The 22,795-nt window shown below is 40.9% G+C and overlaps 1 protein-coding gene across 1 annotated transcript in view; it reads right to left on the bottom strand.

Annotated features, from left to right (window-relative positions):
• Positions 1-2,549: 2,549 nt before the first annotated feature.
• GLG1 (golgi glycoprotein 1) overlaps positions 2,550-22,795 on the bottom strand; it is a gene marked incomplete at its 5' end in the record, with an annotated part of 73,519 nt that continues 53,273 nt past the window's right edge. The window contains 18 exons of the mRNA XM_080352124.1: positions 2,550-2,723; positions 3,185-3,291; positions 5,183-5,303; positions 5,889-5,996; positions 6,636-6,737; positions 6,967-7,109; positions 7,445-7,568; positions 8,894-9,031; positions 9,579-9,671; positions 10,660-10,777; positions 11,657-11,745; positions 12,129-12,242; positions 12,922-12,984; positions 13,888-13,974; positions 14,804-14,941; positions 16,561-16,714; positions 17,795-17,896; positions 18,508-18,629. Coding sequence (XP_080208250.1) covers positions 2,556-2,723; positions 3,185-3,291; positions 5,183-5,303; positions 5,889-5,996; positions 6,636-6,737; positions 6,967-7,109; positions 7,445-7,568; positions 8,894-9,031; positions 9,579-9,671; positions 10,660-10,777; positions 11,657-11,745; positions 12,129-12,242; positions 12,922-12,984; positions 13,888-13,974; positions 14,804-14,941; positions 16,561-16,714; positions 17,795-17,896; positions 18,508-18,629 — 2,091 coding nt within the window. The 3' untranslated portion in view covers positions 2,550-2,555. The remainder of the gene's footprint in view (positions 2,724-3,184; positions 3,292-5,182; positions 5,304-5,888; positions 5,997-6,635; positions 6,738-6,966; positions 7,110-7,444; positions 7,569-8,893; positions 9,032-9,578; positions 9,672-10,659; positions 10,778-11,656; positions 11,746-12,128; positions 12,243-12,921; positions 12,985-13,887; positions 13,975-14,803; positions 14,942-16,560; positions 16,715-17,794; positions 17,897-18,507; positions 18,630-22,795) is intronic.

The following is a 22,795-nucleotide window of genomic DNA, read 5'->3' as shown; positions in this document are numbered from 1 at the left end:
TCAGAAACACCATAGACCAGACTGCTAATGCAGCGCTCCAGGCACCCTTATCTTAACCTCCTCCAAATTTAAAAGCAAAAAAACCACAAAGTCTTGTATCTGAAAGCAAAGAAAGTCATCTTCAGAGCTCAACAGGGTTTACATTCAGGACTATGGCTACAAACCTACAATATTCACTGCAGTATCTTTTGGAATTTAGTGGAAGATGCTATTTCTAGACAATAAACCATCTAATTAGGCTTTCAAGCTAATCAGGCTACAAAATGCCTTTTCAAAAAGTCACAACAGTTTAAAAAACCCTTCTAATAGCAATTTAATTATGCCCGATAGACATTTTGAGAAGCAGGACTTGTGCCAAACAAGCGAGGCTGCACAAAGACCGCGCTTCTCTCGCCGGCCGCTCTGCAAACACATCGCAGTAATTTCAGCATCCTATCAAGTGAAACAATACACACTTATAATTGCCAAATTAACATTTGTGGCATTATACACCTGTGCTACCTCAAGAGACACAATCAACTGTTTCTCTTCTTTCTACTTCACATTGACAGAGGGCCAGTTAAGCTCCATTAGCATCAGGGAAGAGGGGTGAGAAAATAATTCAGGCTTAATTTCTGTTCTAACTAATCACTTAACTGGAATCCTGCCATGCACTAATTCCCCACTGAACCTTCATCGCTCAGATGTTCTCTACTGCTTGCCTTGTGTTCATAATACTTTGACATAAAACCAGAAGTGTCTGTGAAAGACTCACTAGTGTAGTAAGTCTAAAACTGTATAATAGTTTGCTGTCCATCCTCAGAGTGGGATGAAGCTATGTTTGCACAAAGCTTCAGCTGCAGCAAAAGCTCACAGTATTTTGTATATGCCATTCTGTACAAGCAGCATCATCAGAATCAGCTGGTCCACACTCCAAAGTGTCTCAAAACCACCTCTATTGTTCTAGAGAGCAACACAGAGAACTGGAAGTGTCAGGTCTTACCTATCAGCGCACTGAGTGAGAAATAAAGTTATGGTTCAAGCATCAAGTTGGACACTTTCAGGCACATGATTTTTACTGCAGCAAATGCAGATGAGTACGTTTAGAAAAAAAATAAAATATATTCTACTGTACACGTGGACTCTCATGCGGTCTCTTCTGGATTTCACCAGCACACTCGACCTCTCCTCATGTTTCAGGTAAGAAGAGGCCACAACTGCTGGTGCAGCTTTTCTAAAACAACTTCTTCAGGCTTTCTCGTATAAGTAGAAGGTTCTGGAATTGTAATTATATATAGTTTAAGTGCACACACTGATGGTAATAATGTGAAAGCTACTTGCCTCAAAGATCCAAATGTTTCTGCCTTTCACACAACACTATAATCCTTCCATCCACTCCTGCTTGGCCTTCTGGACCAGCAACTGTGTCCTACATCCCAGCCAACACCAGTTGCTATCTGTATCAGTTGTAGTTGTGGAAATTAAAAACACTCTCCAGCGCTACTATTCAAACCATTAAGACCCAGACAGACCAGTTACAAACCACTGCACTAGCCCACAGGTAACCATTGTACAGACAAAGCATTGAGTGTTCAGTCGCTTTCTGCATCACTGACAAAGCAACGTATTGCCAGTGTGTCAATACCATCTACAGATAGTTAATTCGGAAGAGCAATAGCTTAGCAGCAGCAAGGAAAAATAAAAGGAGTGTTAGAATTATACTGCATCATCCCTAATAAAAAAGTTGACCAAGTAACCGATCACAGCACTTAGTGCCCCGACAGCAGTGCTGTGCACTACTGACAGGCTCCACGTGCCTCACGTCTACACCGTTCCTTCAATCTACTGAAATACAAGCTGTACAGCTCACATGAGTATTTGATCCTGGTCAGTATTTTATTCTATCTTGCGAGTGGCAGAGGAAGAAAGGGAGGACATCTTTTCAGCCAAAAAAAATCCACAGCAACAAAAGCAGGATAGATATTCACTAGAAGATGACACCAGTGACTGGTGTTTTTAGGTTGTCCAAGACTATGCTCTGAAGATGCTTTACATAAGATGAGCAAGATGTCCAAAACAAGGCCAACTGTGGTGTAAGATGAAATTTATCCTTTAATTTCCTGCCTCAATTTCACCCAGCCACAGAGGATGACAAGATTTCAGTATGAACCATTACCTAAATCATGTAGTCGGTACGCAGATATATGTCTTTCTTTAAAAATTTACTTAAAAACTGCTTGAGCTGCAGGTCATATCAGTCTGATTTGAGAGTGAAGGCAGTTCCAACAGTACAATAGAGACTTGTCTACAGGCAGGTAAACGAGAGTCTGCTAACAAAGGGGTAACAAAAGCTGCTGGCTGGGCTGCCAATGTTGCACACAAACTTTCATAGGATGAAGATGCTGTGGATGAGATCCAGGATGGGAAAACTGAGCCAACACCTGCTGCTGTTCTAATTTTTTTTTTTTTTTTTCTTTTTATTCTCCTCTCACAAGAGGGGGTGGGTAGACTATACAGAGGAGGGCTGTACAAAACTGGGCACTGGGCAGGCATTTCTTCAGCAGGCAATCCAGGCTCTACCTGTCCTTGAGCTCTCTTGTCACCCGCTTGGTGATGCGTCCACACATCAGGCCGATGAGGAAGAGTACACAGATGCCGACCGTGATCACGGACAGTATGTAATTCTTAGATGGAGAGGTCATAACTTGCATGGCAAGGTCAGAAAAGCCTTCTGCTGGGGCAACCTGGAAGACAGAAGGGAATAACTGAGCCAAGCAGTGCTTTCCATGTGACTCTCAGCCTTGGCATTGATCAGGTTTAGTCTCTGGTACCGCTATTGCCTCCTGTCATTATCAGACTTGGCCTGAACCACAAACAAGCAGGACTGCAACAATTCATTCAAGGGAACTGCTGCGCAGGAGACAGTGTCATAACACAAGTTCTGCTGACCCCATTTCACTGCCCCAGACCAAGCCTTGTGTGCACAAAAGACATTCTGATTCTGTGCTGTTGAAGATGCATCCCAGACACTTAGAGAGTAAGACAGACAAGTTCAAAAAAGGAGACCCAATTTCAGTTTTTCTGGACCAAACTCAACATGCTAAACTTCATTCAGAGACAAGAATTTCATTACAGCTGAAGTTTTTCGTAAGTGGCTCACAACAAAGATCCAACACAAAAAAAACGAAATCCTTTAAATATTCACCTTTGCGGCATAGCTCCACATTTCAATACGATCATTAAGGCGTTTCTTGCATTCAGGCTGCAACCTCACACGCTTATCTTCCAGAGCTTCCATTAAGCATGACATTTCTGTAAGACACAGAAAATGGTGTTACAAAATGGAAACGGTGGCTTCAACAACATGCTACAGAAAGGCTGCTGGAAAGGAACACTTCAATTCTCATAAAGGCTGATGGTCCCATGGCTTTCTGAACAGACTAGCCAGCCTGACAGACTATACACAAAGCTGTGTTGTACCCTTGAAGCTAGCAGTTTCACCAAGATTCATTATTAATATTGAATTTTGAGGCATAAGGAATTTTGACTTCCAAAAATAAATTACAGTGCATATCCAAGATGTGTATCCATCATGTGATTTACATAAGATTTTATAAATATCTTACATGTTTGCACCTTCAATAGGCTATACTCTAAATTCTGTGCCACTATCCTTTAGAGAGAAGATCAAATTCAGCTCAGGAAAACAGAGTGTTATCTCCTTAGGCTTGTTAAGAGTTTCTTATGATCAACAAAATGTTTGGGAAGGGATTAACTTCCTGAGTTTTTGCACAGTCTTGTGCAAAGGAAATAGGATCACAATGTTCTGGGTGCCTACAGAGTACCTTGGTTAACTCATAACCTCTTTTATATGCTTGTACGAGACATAGACATAAAATTTTGTATTTTATGCTTACACCACCTTACTTGAATAATCTCTAATTAGATGCTTTTTGCTTTGCAGTGAAGAGTTTTGTTCATAGCAAACAGGCTGCAAATTTTAAACTAATTCCACACTTTTTAAATACAATTGTCAGTTCAAACACTCAGAGTCAGATCCCTCAGCTACAGACTTCTGCACACCCTCCAGTGCAAATACATCAGAACACACATCAAAAGAACTATGACAAAACAGGAATAAATAAAGGATACCCAGAATTTCAGAAAGGCATTCAGGAACCAGCATGAAAGATAAGGATCAGGAAAAGACTTGGCTGCTATTTTTAATGCCATCTAAACTCAGAAAGATGGGAAAGTTCAGAACCTTTTTTTTCCACTAGCTTTCCTTAAACAGCCATACAGACAATCCAGTTAGCTAACGTAATTGTAACAAAGTGCAAGAGCTTAACCTCAAACAGGAATATAATGGGTTAGGAAATACTTATGTTTCAAGTGGTCTGAACCTGCTGAACTCAGTCTTACAGGACTTGGAACAGTTGATGAAGTCTCAGAGCCTTTAGCTGCGAAGTGAACTTAGAGAATGTAGTAAAGATTACCTATCTCTGTAATGTTTGGAAAGAAAAAAATGGTACATTTAAGTAGAGAAGAAAAAATAGGATCAAAGGACTTTAGTTTAATTTTGCCTGTCAAAAATACTGAAACAAGCCAACTATGGACGAAGACTGACATAAAGAAAGAAGGACCAAGGGGATTAGCTAAGAATGAATCTTGTAAAACCAAGCTGATTCACTTCTGAAGCAGCTTCTTTTCAGGGAAGCTTTTGATGCAGTCTGGTGTAACACTATCATAAGCAAGCTTGGGAGCTCTATCTTGTGTGAAGCTGACAGAGGGTGGGAAATAAACCTTGCAGAAAAATGAGTCCATGTACTTCAGTCCATGTGTATTAAGAGCTCATTTTCAATGGGATTTAACTGAGAAGGGACTTTATAGAAGGGTTATGGATCTGGTATCACACGCTACTGTGAGTAATCATATGAATGATGGAATACTAAATATACTCATTAGATTTGCAGATAAGGCTGCACAGATATCAGGATTGAAGAACTGGTCCCACCTCTGCCACAAGGAAGGACTTCTTGATAGCCATCTTCTAGTGGCATCTACCACCTCTGCAGCCATTGCACTTCATTATCCACAGAGAACTGGTGGAAAGACCTGGTACTTAGGATAAGCTGCATTCTCTTGCCAGCATTAAAAGGCCCTCAGGACTGAGAGGTTATATAAGTAAAGTACGAGCACTTACGGCGTCCTCTCCCCGGTGGAATGGCAGCACAGTGGTGTTTGATGTCCAGGGCACAGGCTGTGTGAAGCACTGGGTCAACAAATATATCTGCTTTGCTTTCCTTCAGCATGTTGAGCACTTCCTGGGGAGTGGGAAATGACAAAACTCATACTGCTCAATGTTTCTGAAAGGTGCATAATTTTTTAAAAATCCAAGATCATGAGAAAAAAACAGCACTGTCCTCAAATGAGGCTATGAATGCTGTTTTAGGCTGGATAAAATGTCCTGGCTTTTAAGGGTTACCACAGTTACTTTCATTAAAATAGCCACATTAATCTAAAATACAAAGTCAATATGCCAGGGTTACTTCAGTTAGAACTGAAATAAGGTGCCACAGCCACAGGGCATACAGCCCTTAGCCGCACCCAGCACTCGGGAAGCAATAGAGACAGCAACAGAAAACAGATTAGTAACAAGAATCTTTGGCAACCATAGTCAAGAAAGGATCCAAGCCTGGGATTGCAAAGGAGGCATTGTCGGCACAATTTTCACTGGCAAATTGAAATTGAATTGAATCGCTGCAGGCCAGAACTGAGATGTGTACGGAAATTTATAGAGCTCTGGCTTCATACTAGTTAGAACATGGCCTGGGCTGTGATCTGGAAAAATCACAGACTTTTCCAGGGATGAGGTGCCTTTTAGAGCACATTCAATTTATTTCCTTTACCTTCTTGCACATTTCAGTTTTTATTTTCAGCAGATTCACTTTCAGACATTCTTCCACCTGCCCAGTCTGCTCCTGAGCTGCTGCTTCTTCTGCACACAAGTTGGAAATCTATTTTGAAAAAGGTATTTTAACAGAAGTCACTCAGAACAATCATTCTATCTTTTAGCACATTTATATCTCAAATACATTAGTTCATCACAGGGCACAGCTAGAGAACACACGACGAGATATTTCACCTCCAGAATCCCCAGAGCCAAATGCAGTCTGGCTCATGCAATATGCAAACCCTTTGAAACCCAACAGCAAGAAGTCAATATTGATGCACTGAGTAGGAAGGCAGGGGGGAAAACCTGAATAGAAGTAATGTTAAGATATGAAATAAGCAATATTTGAGGCACTACTGATTTGGCAATCAAAAATGAAAGCTCAACTATCTGACTGTGTTCCAGTTAAGGCTGACAACACCAGAGAATTTTTTTACAACAGGAAAGCAGTATTTTTCCATGGTCACAAGTACTGATGAGATCCCAGATGAAAAAATTATCTTCATATTAGCACTGCACAGGAAACTGGAATTCTTGCATGTTGGGCAAAAGTCACAAGCAGAGAACCTGACTAGTTACAAGCTGTTCAAAAGGTTTTTTTGTTTGTTTTAATTATCAGGATAGTACATCTTTTAAGAAACAAAATCTTTTCATGAAGGGAGTTTTCATCCTGAAAGAGCAGCTGTGGAGCTACTTCTCCTACCTCTTCAGAACAGTGCATCTGAAGTTGGGGATCCAGCCGATAATCAAGAGCCGATTCCTGTATTATCACTCGAATTTGGTCCTCGCAGTCTGAAGAGAGACGCTATTAAGCGGAGAAAGTCATTAACCCAACTCAATGACCTCTATTTTCACTAATCAATCACCTTGCATTTTAATATCTATATATTTTATAATACTTGTATAGGAGCATAAAACCTCAATTATGTGCAGCCTGTTATATACACTGAACAACCACAAGCCCAAGTTTGATCTGCCATTCACTGAGTGTTGCTCAGCCCAGTTTCTCATTTGCACGCTCCAGCTCCACTCACCTGGTCTGCGTATTTCAACTTCAGGCATGAGATGACTTGTCCTTCCAACTCTGTATCATCCTTGGCTCTATTCAGGATATTTTGGCAGAATTTCGGTATGTCTGCTTTGCAGGCCTTCCTGAGCACTGGATTTAAGCGGTAATCTAACCGGGAAAGATGGCAAAACTTCATTGAAGTACACATCTCTTCAGATTACAGAACATAACACTCCAATAGAGATATGATAGAAATCCCTGGATTACACTGTACCACCAATAAATTTAAAATAAAATTCTGTTGTGAAAAAATACTAACTTGTGAACTTTAGGAATAAAGTGGGTCCAATAGCACACGCTGACCCTCAATAACTTGACTGAATAACATCAGTGTGTGGGCTGACAACCAGGAAGGAGAATAAAACAAAGCAAATATTCTTTCAGCCCTGTAGACCACTCGACAGCTCAGGCAGGAAAATGAAGTTTTTTTCAGAAGACAATACCTGTGTTCTGGGTAATCTGGCGCTTGGTAATCATTTGCTTGCATTTAGGATCCATCACTTCACTGTTCTTGTTTTGTTTCAAACACTGCAACATATTTTTTGAGTCTGCTTCTGGACAAAACCGCTACAAAAAAAAAAACCCAAATATACACAAGTTTCATTACTAGGTACTTAAAAAAGAGTGCAATTATATTCATGGAAGAGAATAACCACCTGCCCAGCTCAAAGGTATACACACACACACTCGCCAGGCGCAACACCTCCTATTAAAAAGGAACAGCACTACTCTCTAAATTGACTACAGGCACAAAAATCTCTGTTCAGAGTCAGCACAACGCTATACAGCCTTGACTGGCTTCTAGGCTCCATTTTGTGTTGGCAGTATCAAAATCAATTTGCCTTTATTTTCTATTCCTAAGTTACAGCACACTTTGCAGAAAATAACCACTAAATTAGGTCTCATACTACTTTCACTGTTTTTATTTTAGAAACTAAAAAGGGAATCTTTTAAGTCTACACACACACTGTTGTTTTGCATAAATGCTGGCTGGACAAAGCAACAGGTAAGGATTTCATTAGTAACACTCAGGACCAAGTAAGACCATGCATGATGAGAAAGCAGAGAACAGCTCACTGATGCCAATTTGCCCATTCCCACCTTGAATTAGATAGTCAAAAGTGAACCGTCTTACCCAAAATTCAGATCAAAGTACTAATTTCTTTTGTTAGAAACTAATTCTGTGGGTGTAAGATAAGGCTGTTGTATTTTCTAGTCCTCACTGTTCTCATGAGACTACAGATCTTTTTGTAAAAGAATGAGTTTGTACTGAAGAGCAATAAATTCTTAAGATGTTCTGCTTCAGCCACAATACAGAGCCAGGGTACTGCATCCCAACCACATACACCAACACTTCAGGGCTTGCGATTCTGGCTGCTGCACAAGAGTGTCTCATATTAACATTCACTGCTGCTTTCCACATGGTACCACTTTAAGGCAGCACTTCTAATTTTAAGATTTGGCCTGCTTTATCAGTTTGATGAAAGCCTCTGTGCACCAGGTCAGCAGTGAACTGAAGATGTTACGGCTCACTGTTATCATAACTTCTTCACCTTCGCTAAAAGTCAATCCAAATCCAGATCCAAACCAACTGGATGAAAACTGTGTTAGAAGCCTGAGCACAGACTTCCTCCCCAATTCTGCTGGCAGTTGGGGACGGAAGTCATTAGTGCACAGGCTTTCATCAGATATTTGAAGGATGCAAATTTGAAGAGAAGAGCCCTGAAGAAACCTCAGCCTGACTCAGAAGAAAGAAACTGATTATTTTACAAAAAAGCAATCATACTTGTAAAACAACACAGTAGTCTTGTATACAAGCCTCTATGAGAAGCTCAAACCCGACAGTCTTTGTATCGCAACTCTGCCCTTTTCAATCAGCACACTACCATTACCTTGATCATCTGCTTGCAGACTCTCATGAGTGTGTAGTCCAGTTCTGGATCCATCATCTCTGTCTCTTGCAGTTTAAACACCTTCTGGTGGCACCGGGTACTCAACTGCTTTTTGATTTCTTTTAGGCATTCAATAATCTACAACACAGTATTACAACCACAACAGACACACTGATGATTCTGCCATACACTGCTCAAAATGCAGAGCTATGTGTTCCCCTAATGGCTGTCTTCACCTGATTTATGCAGGTAAGTTCCCAATGCCTCGATATTATCAGAAGTCATTACCAGTGCTTATTTCCAGGACTTGTGTTAAGCTCATCTTTTCCCACAAAGATTTAATGAGATGAAGAGGGCCGCCTGGACTTACTCCAAAACGCTAAACCTCACCTTGCAGCCATTATGCCTAAATCTTTAACATTTACAGTAACCAGCTACTAATAGCTTATAACTAGCATTAACTGAGGAATGAAGTGCTCACTGCATTGTATCCACCTGATATTAATGCCCAGGAACCAGCACGAGAAAGAAAGAAAAAGAAGAATGTCCCAAAATACTAACAAAACATTTCAGTGGTATCAAAATGAAAATCTAACACTGTCCTCACAGGGACAAAAGTATTCTTCAAAAGTTTTCTGAAATGAAAGTACAAATTAAATCATAAATTATTAATAAAACCCATTACCTGAGCATTGCCATAGGGCACGTTTTGGCAGTAATTCTTTATGTCACTTTTACAAGCCTCATACAGTTCTGGTTCGAGTCTGATGTCCTCAGTCTGCAGGATAAATTACAGTATGAACTTTGAAGTAGGACTCTAAGGACTATTTTACTTAGTCAATCTAATAGCTCAAGCCCTCTACTCACCACAAGCAAACAACTCCCACAACAGATTGGTCAGTTTCTTTAAATATAAGAGTCTAAGGTGTGAAAAGTGGTGTTAGTGGGAAATCAGCTTTGCAAATCCATACAGTAGCTTTTGACACTGAAAGAATGTTTAAATTGAACCTTAGAACTGGCAAATTGCTGCCACTGCTCCTCCTAAATGGGCATCGACAAATGTTCAAGACAACCAAAATATTTTCCTGTGAAAGCTAAAGGACACATTAATAACCACTCATCTCTTGAGTGATCTGGAGGACGTGAATGAAGTTTCCTGGTTTTTGTGATGCCCAGCATTTGGATTCTTCCATACAAAGGCAGGAATGCTGCATCTTCTGACACGGGCCTACTTAAGGTGAAGCTTTAAAACTCCGACAATTATCTACTGGACAAAGACCTCAGGAGTTTATTGCTGGAAGCACTGCAGCAGGAAGCTGAGAGGCAGCCTTGTCTACCAGAACAAACACTACTCTTATTTATCCGCTGAGCAACTTAGAGCAGCTGGAGTCGAGTTGCTTCATATGTGCTTGTTTCCTCAGGCTGTAAAACGAAGCTTTTATTCTCTCCTAGAGGACTTTAAGGACACCAGCATGTGTAGCACATTGCTATCTAACAGTAAACATAATCACTGCTAGCTGAAATTCCAATGACCATTTCGCTTGCCTTGGCCTTCATGAGACTATTATTTAAGACATTAAAGTAGACAATCATGTCTTTCACCATGAAGGGCAACTCAGCCTCATGTTGTAAGAAGAGTGTAAAAATAAACTGGATACATCTTACAAACGAGCTTCCTTTTTTTTCCAGGGCAGACAAACCAGGAAGCTTTCAGTCAAGGACCTCGCTAGAAGATCAGGCAGATCAAGAGTTTCATGCATGTTTACCATCTCTAGCTCCTCAACACGCAGCTGCTTGCGGCACTTCAGAGAGACCCTGTGCTCCTTGGCATCCTGCAAAGTATCATTGCGCACAGTTGTGCTCAGACAGATCACTACATCCACCCTGCAGGCAAGAAAACAGCTTTTTACTCATATATCCTTCACTCAGACCAGCCAAGATTGGTGTTGGATCATCACATCTGAGAAACTGAGCCCAAGGATCCAAAGACAACACAAAGTCCTTCTGCATCTGTGTTTACTTGTAGCCTGGGCACAGCTCTATGCAGAGTAATTGGATCACGAAACCTAAATCTGATGCTATCTCATTGGAGTCTAGATTATCAGACAGAAGATATTCAAAATCCTACCACACCCCTGTCCAGCAAAACCTCTGCTCTTAAGTTATGTGAGCACTTCAGAAAAGCTTTACTTAATCTCAGAGATAGACGAAGGTCAATACCTACACTGCATTGCAAACAATCCTTTCGCGTTATGGCAAGGACATTTATATCATAAAATGTGAATGGTCTTGCAATCCACAAACAGGATTGGCCTTGTGTGTAATTTACCCTTACGTCATTGCAGTATGATATTAAAAAACCCCTTATCCTGAGATGAACAAACCACCTAAAACAAGTGGCATATTTTCCCTTCCCAGACCAGCAACTGGAACAACTGCAGCCTGCATCTCAGAAGATGGTGAATCTAGCAAGGACATAAAACACTCTGGGACACACAGTCCACTAATTGTCATCATTAGCTATTTTTGGAGCAAGAAAAATAAAGAGGACAGGCATGTATGCAAGAGTAAAGCAGAAGTGATTTTAAAGAGGCATGCAATGCCTCTACCTTAAGCATCTGCAGAATGCAGTAACTACAAGAAAACACACAAAACAATTGGCCTTTAAAGGAATTCCAGCATTTTCTGTCCTATCATGAAATATCCTTTAACTTTATTACATGTTTATAAAATCAGATTGCTGTTTGCTCAGGTGCTACATACTTTTTTTTGATGTTGGGGCAAAGTTTCAGCACGTCCTCCTTGCAAGCCATTTTAAACTTGTATGAGAACCTAAAATCTTTCATTTGAACCTGCAAGAAATGAGAAAAGCAACTTTGGTTACCCGGTGGAAAAAAAAAGTGCTGCCCAAAAGAACAATTGTTGAATTGTACAATCAGAAGATGCTTTTGTTCACAACTTATTAATGATGATACAAGGGAGACACTTCACCACTGAAGAAGCTGGGACCCTATCTACCACATGTAGGGAAGGAAGGAGAGACTGAAAATAAATAAGCTCCAGAAGTGACCATTTATGACCAGGCGTGCAAGTACAACAGTCTGAATTCATAAGAGCACTTTAAATACAGGCAGAAATCAATCTCGAAGGAGGGGTTTCATTATTAGCTAATTCTGTCAACACCCTCAACAAACGGAACAGGCTTCCACGGACAGAAGACAAAAGCACTGCTTACCAGCTGGAAATGAGTAACTCCGATTGCACATTTTTCATTCATTTCCTTCTGGTGTTTGTTCTGTATTAGACACTCCATTAGATCCCCAGAATCAATCTGGTTGTCTGCAACCTCCTGCAAAACAGACGAAAGGCTTAAAAATGAGCTACTCTTACAAGTCATGATTTTTATATGCCTTTAGCCCACAGTGACCAGAAATAATGTTATTTGCAGTCCCACTCTCTATTGTGAGTTTTAACTGACCACCCGAGAGTTGTGCCACACAAGTATTTATAGATATAGTTTGGGAAAGAATAATCTCAGGAACATACATGCTTTAGACTCAGGAGAACATACCACAGAGACTCAATGCTTACGTGAAGTATTACAGTGAGGTGCCTTCATTGCTATTTAACTACTCAACCCTAGAGCAATCGAAGAAGTTATTTCAGCAATGCCGAGCAGCTGCACAGTGGAGCGGCTGGACACACACTCTGCTTGCTGGGCAGGGTAAGGAAAGAGTTTACTTTTTAACTCACTGTAAAGAGTAACTTTTCCAATTACAGGGCAATATTCATCTTTAAACCTCTAGCTTTTGCGCTAGGTCTCTGACAGCAGCAGAAATACCAAACTAAACTAAGAATTCTTGTTTCAGGGTGTTTTTTTTTTTATATTAAAGACTTTTGTAACTGCTTACCTCTGATTTTACCTTTTAAGTGCAGAAAGAACATCAAGAACTAATATTAAAAACCTCTAACCTTTCCCACACAGTAGTTTTTCTCCAGAGATATTCAAGCTATTACTGAGTACTCACATGACAGAATGTCTGGATAATGGGCTCACATGCTCTCATCAGCAAGGCTTCGATTTGAATGTCCTGCAGAAAACATGCAATATTTCATTTTCACAGTGAATGGACAAGAAAAAAGGCTCTGAAAAAAAATAACAACAACCTGTGATAAGTTAAATTCAAGCCAGTTTACAGGGTCTTGAAAGATGCAATCCAGACAGCTTTACCCTTCAGTTCTGGAAATTGTAGGGTTCACTCCTGCTAAGAACATAGCAAATGCAATACAAGCCCTGCAGCTTAAGGGAAGAGCCTGGTCACCACAGAAACTTATTACTTGGATAATTCAGCCAATCTCCTTCAAATCGGATGCTACAGCACTAAAAATCACCTCATGCCTAGGCATGAGCTGAAGATTTATGATAGTTCTGGCCAAACCATTCTGTAATCACTGGAACAAAGTTTTCTTGAGGGCACGACGTAAATTTTAAGAGATAAGGGGAACAGTCTGGGGCAAGACAGTCAAACATGCAACTTCATAGAATAAGTAAAGCTGCTGACCTCACTAAAAACTTCTAATGATGCCCTGGCAGTTATTTCTGGCAACATTTTTGGGTTAGAGTAGGGAGGTTGCAATATGGTTCTCAAAACTACTTGGAAACAAGACCAAAAAATAAAGTCCCGTAACATATCTTGACTTGCACTAAAGTGAACTGGGTTACCTGTGCAAGAAATCTCAGCTTCAGTACCATATCCAGTTTTTTAAGCAGGAGAAACGTCATCACCAGCTTAAAACCCTCAATTATTTTTCACTTCTCTACCTCAAGAAGCCCCATGAAAACTTCCATTGTATGGGGTAAAAAGGCTGGTTTCTGACTCCAGAGAGCTGCGTTTCTGCATCTACTCTAACGTCACTTTCCCTTGCTATCAAAACGACATGTTTAACCAGACATGCTCAACTCTTCCCTTTATCTCACGCTGAAAACAGCTCACCTCGGACTCCAGCTCAGTGAGGTTTCCTACTATGTCTCTGCAATCAGAGGCCAAGTCATCAAGATGGTCCTGAAGGCATTCCAGCTCCTAAAAAAACCAGACATTTTAGCATGTGATCCAAGAACCCCAGTTGAACATTTGAGCTTGAAATATTGTAACACATACAAAACTGTCATCCTCCTTGTAAAGTCCTAAATCTCATTTAATCCCAGCTACTTCACTGGCAGTCCCAGAACACACATACATAGTAATGATTGAGAATGCTGGTCTAGGATGTTTCCGCTTGCTCTCAAAAGCTGCATGATGTGCTTTCACTTCTGGAGTATCGTATTTAATTTTCCCTTCATATAACCTTAATGAGAGGTTAATTACCCAAACTACGACCTATGATACACACTTCAAAAAGACAGTGGCGTATGCTCTACTGCATCTGCCGTTGAACGGCTCCTTCCCTACAGCTCTGCTGGGGCACAGCAATTGAACATGAAAGTATTTGTTGAAACTTTAAGTAGCAGCAGATGTTAGTTCAGTTCTGTATAAACACAGGAAGCATGTCAGTATTTGCCAAATGGAAATGGGATAAAGTTTATGTGGGAAATGTCAAACTTAGAATATTACAACGAAGAGTCAGGGTGGGGTAGGGTTGCTTCATCAAGTCCTTCTTATTAACCATCCCCTTTCCCCTTCTCATTCCACTACACATTTGAAGCTACTGAAACCATGTGGGAGGTGCAAAGTTTCTTCATATTACCTCTGTCCCTCAGTCTAGCATAGATGTTTCGAACTGCATGCTTTTTTAATATGTTCTCAGCTATAAAGAGCCAGCTAACAAAAAAAAATGTGTCTCTACCCCCTTTTTGTCCTTCCATCCCCTCCAGCTTTGCAAAAGAAGTAGCAGAGTTACTGTGTACAGCACCTGCCCCGTCTCCGTTTTCTCACTGCACCACTTCCCCAAGTCGATCATGCACTTGTCCTGGAGGGCTGGGTCCAGCTTCACATCCATGGCGCGCTGGTGGAGAATTCTCTGGACCTCTGCTCTGCACTCTCGTGATAGCTGCAATGAGGACAAAGTGCGTTTAGCGTATAGGGTCTCTAAATTCATGCAATGCAAACAAAGTCCTATAAAGTGAAGCACTGAGAGTGACCACAAATGCCATCAGCAATCCCAGGAAGTACAAACCAAGTGCTGTGTTGCTCCACATGAGCCCGCTGGGGCACCCACAAGCAACCCAGGCTCCAAAAGAGTTTGGGGCTTAGTCATTTAGTTCGGAGGGAGGCTCCTTTCATTCCACTAAAATAAATTTTACATTCTTAAACCTTCAGTTTGCTTTTGAAACGAGATCACAAAGCAGGTCCCTAGATTATCTCCTGCACCACTCCCTTCATTCAAAGCTACTGACTTGGTTCTGGAGAAGAAGTCAAAACAGCTCATGCCCTCAGGTCCAAAAGGGAAGCCTAGAATGAGGCAACAGTCCAGCTGTAATTTCCCCACTGCTGCACATCAGAACCAGCATCTGCCCAGACTGAGGAAGAGACAAATTCTAAAAAAATCCAAGGATATCGCAGACCTAAAATGGACCAGTCAAAGCCTAAAACTTCATATATTTAAATATCCAAAGCACTGGAGGTTACCTAGCATTTTATGCACAGCACTGAAAAAAGGTACAGATCTAATCTCTGATGAGTTTGCTTTCAAGTAAAAAGACAGTTGCTCCCTTAGCCTACTTTCCACAACAAAAATACATTTAAAAGCCTTTTCTCTCTCTGACAGGTTATTTGCAGGGTGGCTATTGATTTCTTTAGTCAGCACTAATATAAAATGGAATTAAGAAGTCCCAACCCAGCAGACTAAGAAACTGCATTTAAAATAATTATTCCTAAAAGAGAGATGCTTTCAATCAATACTTGACCCCTGCCATGAGAGACCTTTTAAATCAAGCTGTAGAAATTAATTTTTAAGCCAAGCCATTGTGTAAACCCACCAACTCCTAGGGGCTGTGTACAGTACAGTGCCAAGAGAAACGGAATCAAGTACCCTGTGGCTTTAGTGCCTTGATAAAGGCACAAGAGGGCAGTAAACTTGAAAAGAGTCACCCTGAAGAAAACAAATGTCATTGTGGTGGATCTCCAGACTGCAGGGCAGCAAGCCCTACTGTCTTCTTTAAAGAGAGCATAAGCACATTTACCAGTACAATAGGCTCCAAAGAACTAAAAAGATGCTTTATATCAATGGGAAAAATTTAATGGAGTATAATCTGAAGTTGTACTCCAACCAAAACTTAATTAGAAACAGTGTAGGAAGGCTGGGCTTGGAACCCCTTTTTGCATAAAGCAAATTTTGCAGCTATGCTGACTATCTACACAGAACCACATTCTTCTTTGGAAAGACTGCGGGGAGGACTTGCACTACGTGTTGTCAGCATGCAGTTCCCCCTGATGGCAATTGTCACATCTTGATGTGGCTGTTCTGCCTTACCAGAACACCACCACAGACCTTCAAGGCACACTGGAGGAGGAGCTGGGCATCCCAAGCTGCACAAGTACCACCCACAGTAAATGCTTTTAAGTAGCTTTTGCTGAATTCTGGCAGCTTTAGCACAGTGTGTCCAACATCTGAACCTATGTACAACCCTTCTATTACAAAGAGCAGTAAGTTGCCCTCTCAGCACTCACCCTCCTGCCTTGCTCCTCTGTGCGGTATGCATGCCTGTACAAGCAGGAGAAAACAGCCCCTGGAGGCATCAGCTCACTAGTCTCATTCCAGCCATGGGTATGGCAGAGACGGGAGGCATCTCCCTGACACTTGCGGTAAAGGACTGTATCCAATCTGCAAACAGAAAGTTATCATTGTCACTTTATTCAAACCTTTAATGTTTTTCATATTCTGAAATGCTTTTGAGGCAGGAAAATCTACATCATTTAGCAGTGGTGTATAACCAGCTGAACCAACAGGTGGCAAAATGCTTGTCGCTCAATTTGGAATCAACTTCCCAACCTCGTGAAAACACACTAAGATCCTTAATTACAAATTAAATCTTCAAAACTTCTTGAAGCATCTCCCATTCTCTTGCATAGCACATCACAGAGCATGTCAGCTCTTAACTGCTGGCAATACCACCCATGGACACAGTTATGAGTCAGATTTCCTTAATGTTTGATTTGCATACCCTTTGCAGTAATCGAAGCCCATGACTTCTTGCCTTATGCTCCTTGTGGTCACTGAGAACAATTAATTCAACTTTTCTTGCAGTAACTCCATTTGATGTACTTGACTTCCTCACCACATGACCTTCTGAAGAAGTCAAATACTTATTCTCTCCTCACTGGTCATGTTTATAATATTTATACTCTCCTCATCTTAACTCACACAGACACAATGGGCTCTGTGTATGTTTAAAACAAAGCACTGCCATCTTCGGATGAGAAAGCTGGAAAAGCAGGGCTCCAAAGGGAATTACATCTGCTCTACAGGCTGTAGTCACAGAAGTTGAAAGAAAGGCACAAATGGAAGCAGGGAGCTTCTCACACAGTGTGCCTTTTTTATACTTAGTAGCCTGGTTTTCTTAACTCCCATATTGTGCTCAGAGCAGATAAAACTGGCTGCCACCTGGACAGAAAACAGCCTTCTACTTCAATATGACTGGGGAGACTTCTGAATTTCAGAGCTCAAACTTGAGACATTTTTCACGGTTGCATACCTGATTCAAGTGGGCATCACATGTATTTTTTCCAAGCAGCTTTTGCTTCTACTGTTCTAGACAGACATTAATGCTCTCCAGACCTGGCATGCTTAAAAGTCCTCTTTTGAACAAGCATAAGCTACTCTGTTTTACAAGGAATGGCTAATGCATACAAACACTAAATACAAGCATCAAGTGAGGAATAAATCTTGTTTTACAGTACTCACTTCCAATCACGGGATATAAAATACTGGAGCTCCAGGAGCCTATGCTCACAGTCCTCTACCATCTTTTCAGTATACAAGTGCTCCATCAGGCAAGACAGAATCCTGCAAACAGAAAAGTTAGACTGTAACATACTCTTATAATCATGCTGAGCTTCCCTGTAACAGCTGGCGTCATCAAATCAGTCTTTCCAACACACCGTAGAAAAGATGTTCAAACACAGTGAAGATCTTTCCCTTCCTTCAAAAAGTCTACACACACACACACACAAAAATCAACTGCATACCACATTTGTACCCTTTTAAATTCTATTGTTTTAATTCTCTCAGCAAGCCTGACATACAACAGAATCATAATGAATATTTTATATAAGATCTGGCTTAACTAGTCTTTTAAGGCTGGTAACTTTACTTTGTGATATTGCTAAAGGCTCATGTAGTTTGAGAAATTAGCACATGAAAAGTTACAAACTTAATCTAAGTGCCTGACACAGCTACGTCCTTCGCCAGTGCTAAACCAGCCTGTTGTAAAAATACTGGCCTGCTTATATAGCAGGAATGAACACAGAACCCAGTTCACCCCTCCAACCCAGTATAAATCACTAGTTGGGAGTCCATCCTTTCTGGACAGGTTTTAGTACCTATACTGGTCAGCCACACAACCTCCATGGGTGCTCAACAGAAACAAGACCCAGTTGTAACTGGGAGACACCTACATTGGGTCTCCAGAGCGTATATGCTTGCAGGCAGTCTGTATCACCGACTCACAGGCCTCGTTCAGCGCTCGGTCAATGCGATAATCTGCACCAGGGTCAGTTTCTTGAATCAGCGTTTGAAGCTGGAAGAAAGAAATTGTGGATAGGAAAACAAATTATAATGATCAAAATGAGCATGCTTGCAACCTCTCAGCACGGCAATTCTACAGCAATAACAACACTACCAGGTCTGACCTCTGTTCTACCGTTGCTTATTTTAAGTGCTCGTGCTGCCAACTCAATTACCAGACATGGGAGGCCAGTGTTGCTGAACCCTAATTATCCTATGAAGTAGCCCAGCAACACTGTATGAAACCAGTCACACAGTGCAGGTCAACTGTAAACCTGGACCTGTTACATACCAATTTACAAAACAGAAAAGGTAAAACTTCAATATTGTATTATATTTTCAATCCATCCTCAATTCCATAAGGCTGATGATACCAAACACGCAAATTTGTCACATCTTCATGAAGACTACCTACTAGTCTAAACTGAAAACTGAATAAATGTTTAAAGACCAGCTGCCTAACTACAAAGCTTAAAAACATTTTTTAATTGCCTGGAGAGGCCACACAAATTTCACTGAAATCCAGTATAAAATGTTCTGTTCTGCTGGCCCATGAAATATAATTTCCTCAAGTATGCCTGCTCTAGGTTTTGGAAGCCAGGTTAATTACACTTCAGCCTATAGCACACAATTTATTATTCATATTATATTATATTATTTCCCCATATATATATGAAGGGAATGTGGGTAAACCTCCATCTCACTTAATCTACAGTTTTGGGGAGCAGGGTAACTTCCTGAGCCATCACTCAGCCCAGGGTCCCCACACCCCATTTCATTTCCCTCCAAGCTGTGAATTCCCCAACACTGACATGGGGCAGACTGGTATCATCATGCAACAGGCAAGTAGTTTTAGCTCACAAATTTGGAGGAAAAAAACAGCGCTTGCTTAGAAGGCAGCTGCACACTGACATAAAATGGCCTATGCTGACATCAAACACTTAATGATTTTTGTTACTGATCCCCAGCCCAACTAAATCAAAAAGCACAATTGCAATTTTAACCTCCACCTTTCCAAGTCTGCACCTAAATATAATCCAGGAAACTTCCAGGTGCAAAGCCCTAACATCACAAAACACAGAGAAGAAAAAAGCACCAGAGAACTAGAGAAAATACAAGCCAGTGCTATTTATTCAATAGGAAACTTGTAATCAAGGGGACAGACCAGGGACTGCCTGGGAGGAACACAAGATTTCCTGCAACTCGCTTGGCCAAAGTTAATTGTGCCCAGCCTCAGCTTCTAAGGGATGCAAGAGCATTGCCTAGCAGGCACAAGCTATTGATTCAAAAATTCTTGGGATATTTTCACTAAAAAAATAATAAAAAAAAATTTATACAGCTCTGACAGTGGTCAAACAGAATCCAACACAGGGTCCATTTCACAACAGGAAGCTAAACCTTAATCAGCAGGGGAAGTCAGAAGTGATACACCCTTTACAAACTCCCTAAGAGTCAATGCAGGAAGAAAAATACAGCATGGTTCAGTTCTGCTGGCATGCACACTCACATAAGCCTGCATGGCCCCGACCCCCAACCGCACACAACATGTGCAGCAGCAAACCAGCTGCCCCCGCTGCAAGAGTGAGGGAATAATTTGGCACCAGTGATAAAAGTGAATGTTTTATAGGACTTTTTCTCCCTCCCACAACAAACCCTTGCAGCTGAAAAGCAGCTGGATAAACTTCACAATCCTCTGATTTTTTATCCTGATGTGGAGCTAAATTAAAAGTTAACTATCAATTTATTAGCTGTATTAGAAATCAGAGGCAGAAATATATGCCCTTTTAGCAAGGATTATAGTTTTATATGCTCAAGGGACTGAACAGAAGAGATGTAAAAGCCACACGTTCAAAAAACAGCCTGCCAGCAGCTCAAGTATAAAATATTGCTTCCACTGAGCAACAGCATAGGTGCTAGACACCGCCAGTAGAGCTGCAGACCTTTTATGGGCGGATGCTCACCATTAAGGGACACGTATATCTGCTGTCTGATGACCTACAGCATCACAGACCCACCCTCCCTACATGCAGGATCTCCATCTTTGAAGAATAACATGACAATGATATTTGCAGAAGACTGAAACATATCCAAGCTGCACATGCTTCTCCAAAGCAAAGAACAACTTGTTTTACATGGGAAGACATGCTCCAGAAGCAGTGTCTCCTTCTAGCAATTTTTTTTCCTTAATAAAATGCAGGCCCCTATAGGAGTACATCAATAGTATAAACAATAGGAGCTCTATCCTTTGCTTCAGAACAGGCAGAGCACTCACTGACATGGCAAAGCTAACGTGCAGCCAGCCTGTGAGAGGGCACATTGTTAGAGTGTACCTGTGACATGGGGGGCGAGGAAGGCAGCTCAGCCTACAGTTAGGCAAGAGAAGGCTGACCAAACACCCACGAGTTTTTTTTTGTGACTTAGGCTGAACCACTTCTGTTACATGGCACACCATCGTTCCTCTACCATTTGCAGAACTTGGACATTTTGCTACGTTCACTGATCAAAACTGAGACAAAAAACCCACACACAGCTCTCAGATGTTTGAGTCTAGGCATGCCCCTTGCTCAACAGCACACTTAAATCTCAAGCGCAGACTCTCACAAGCGAGATGATTCTGGTTGAGGCATCACAAGAAACTGAAACCCTCAGATCAAGAAATCAGAGTTTCAGAAGGTTTGAGAACGCATTTCATTGACAGTTTTAAGTACAAGGAATCACTCATGTCCCTTGTGCAGGAAAGGGAACAAGCAGATGTTCCTGCAGGAAAATAAAATTATGGAGATTCTTTGGTTATGTTTTGTCGTTTGGAGATTCTTTATGTCATTTTTGGCAGATGGGCAAACATCTTCCTTTTGTAAAGCAAGCAGAATCAGAGCAAACCTTGACAGACAGGCCAGTAAGTAAAAACAGATTCAAATCAGATGCTTCTTGTTCCAAGTTCCTCAAGCAAACTGTCTAGGCAACCGTGTCTGAAAAGTTTCAGGACTAGTCCTACTGCTTTGAGCCAGCCAAGAAACTGAAGTGCTGTATTAGCGTTACCTACCAATACTCCTAAAAGTACAGTAAATCAAAACAGAGCAAAACCAGTGACCACTGAGACAACCACTACCATTCACACTAAAACATTATTATTAAATGATTTAGTACCTCAGAAGTCACAGGCAGCTATATAATAGCATCATGCCAGTCCGCAGGAACCCAGAGCTTGGAACGTTTATCCTGTTTTTGTAATAGTCTATTCCTCTTGCCCATAAAAATATGGACAAACTAATATTATTTTTACAAAAATCAACACTTAATTTGCTCCTGCTGGCTTTTGCACAGAGAACAGAACATGGGTCATTCACCTTGAAGGGGAGTCACAGACAAACCCTGCTGTACAAAAATAAAGCAGAAGCTTAAGTATAAAAAAACTGAAAAAAAAAACCAAACCCAACCCTACCCACAGACATTCCTTTTCCACAGAAGCTTGAAATCTTCTATCACTTTTGAGGGTCTCCTGCCTTATTACTTGGTTCTGAACGACTTCACCATCTGGAAGTTATTCCCAAGGTGAACTGATCTTCCAACAATTTGCAAATAATCAAGTTCTGAGGCAGCAAGTTTGATTTTATATTTAAAAAGAAACAAGTATTCAGTTTTTCACACTAATGTTGCAAAGCATACGTCATGCACTACAGCTCACTGCAGAAATGACTCAAACTTTACAGCTGCTGCACCAATACACCTGGTATTTATGGAGAAATAAGCTTCATCACAAAAGCATCCCAACCCTTACAAAAATTTAACAGATACTCATTTATCTTTAATAACATAGACAAACTGGCAACATTTTGGGCTTAGGCTTTAAGCCATATTTACACTGAAAACGGACTATTGTGGTTCTGCATATTGCAAGAGGTCAAGAGCACATATCTTCCCAAATTCCCACATTAGCACTAACACTCCCCAGCCATTTTTGGCATTGATGTCACTTTTCCAGGCTCATGGGTCATTAAAAGTAGGTATTAAGTACAAAAATGTAATATTACATTAAAAAGCACTACTGAGTTTGAATAAATATGAAACCATTGCTTTCAATTTAAAGATACCACAAACAGGATCCATCTGGGCCAAGATGGAATTTTAAGAAGGCAAAAGAATCATCCCATTTAAAAGAAATATTTTGGAGAAGGACAA

The sequence above is a fragment of the Nesoenas mayeri genome (genome assembly GCF_963082525.1).
Source record: "Nesoenas mayeri genome assembly, chromosome: 12".
NCBI classification, from domain to species: Eukaryota; Metazoa; Chordata; class Aves; order Columbiformes; family Columbidae; genus Nesoenas; species Nesoenas mayeri.
This window is presented reverse-complemented; position numbering and strand designations above follow the sequence as displayed.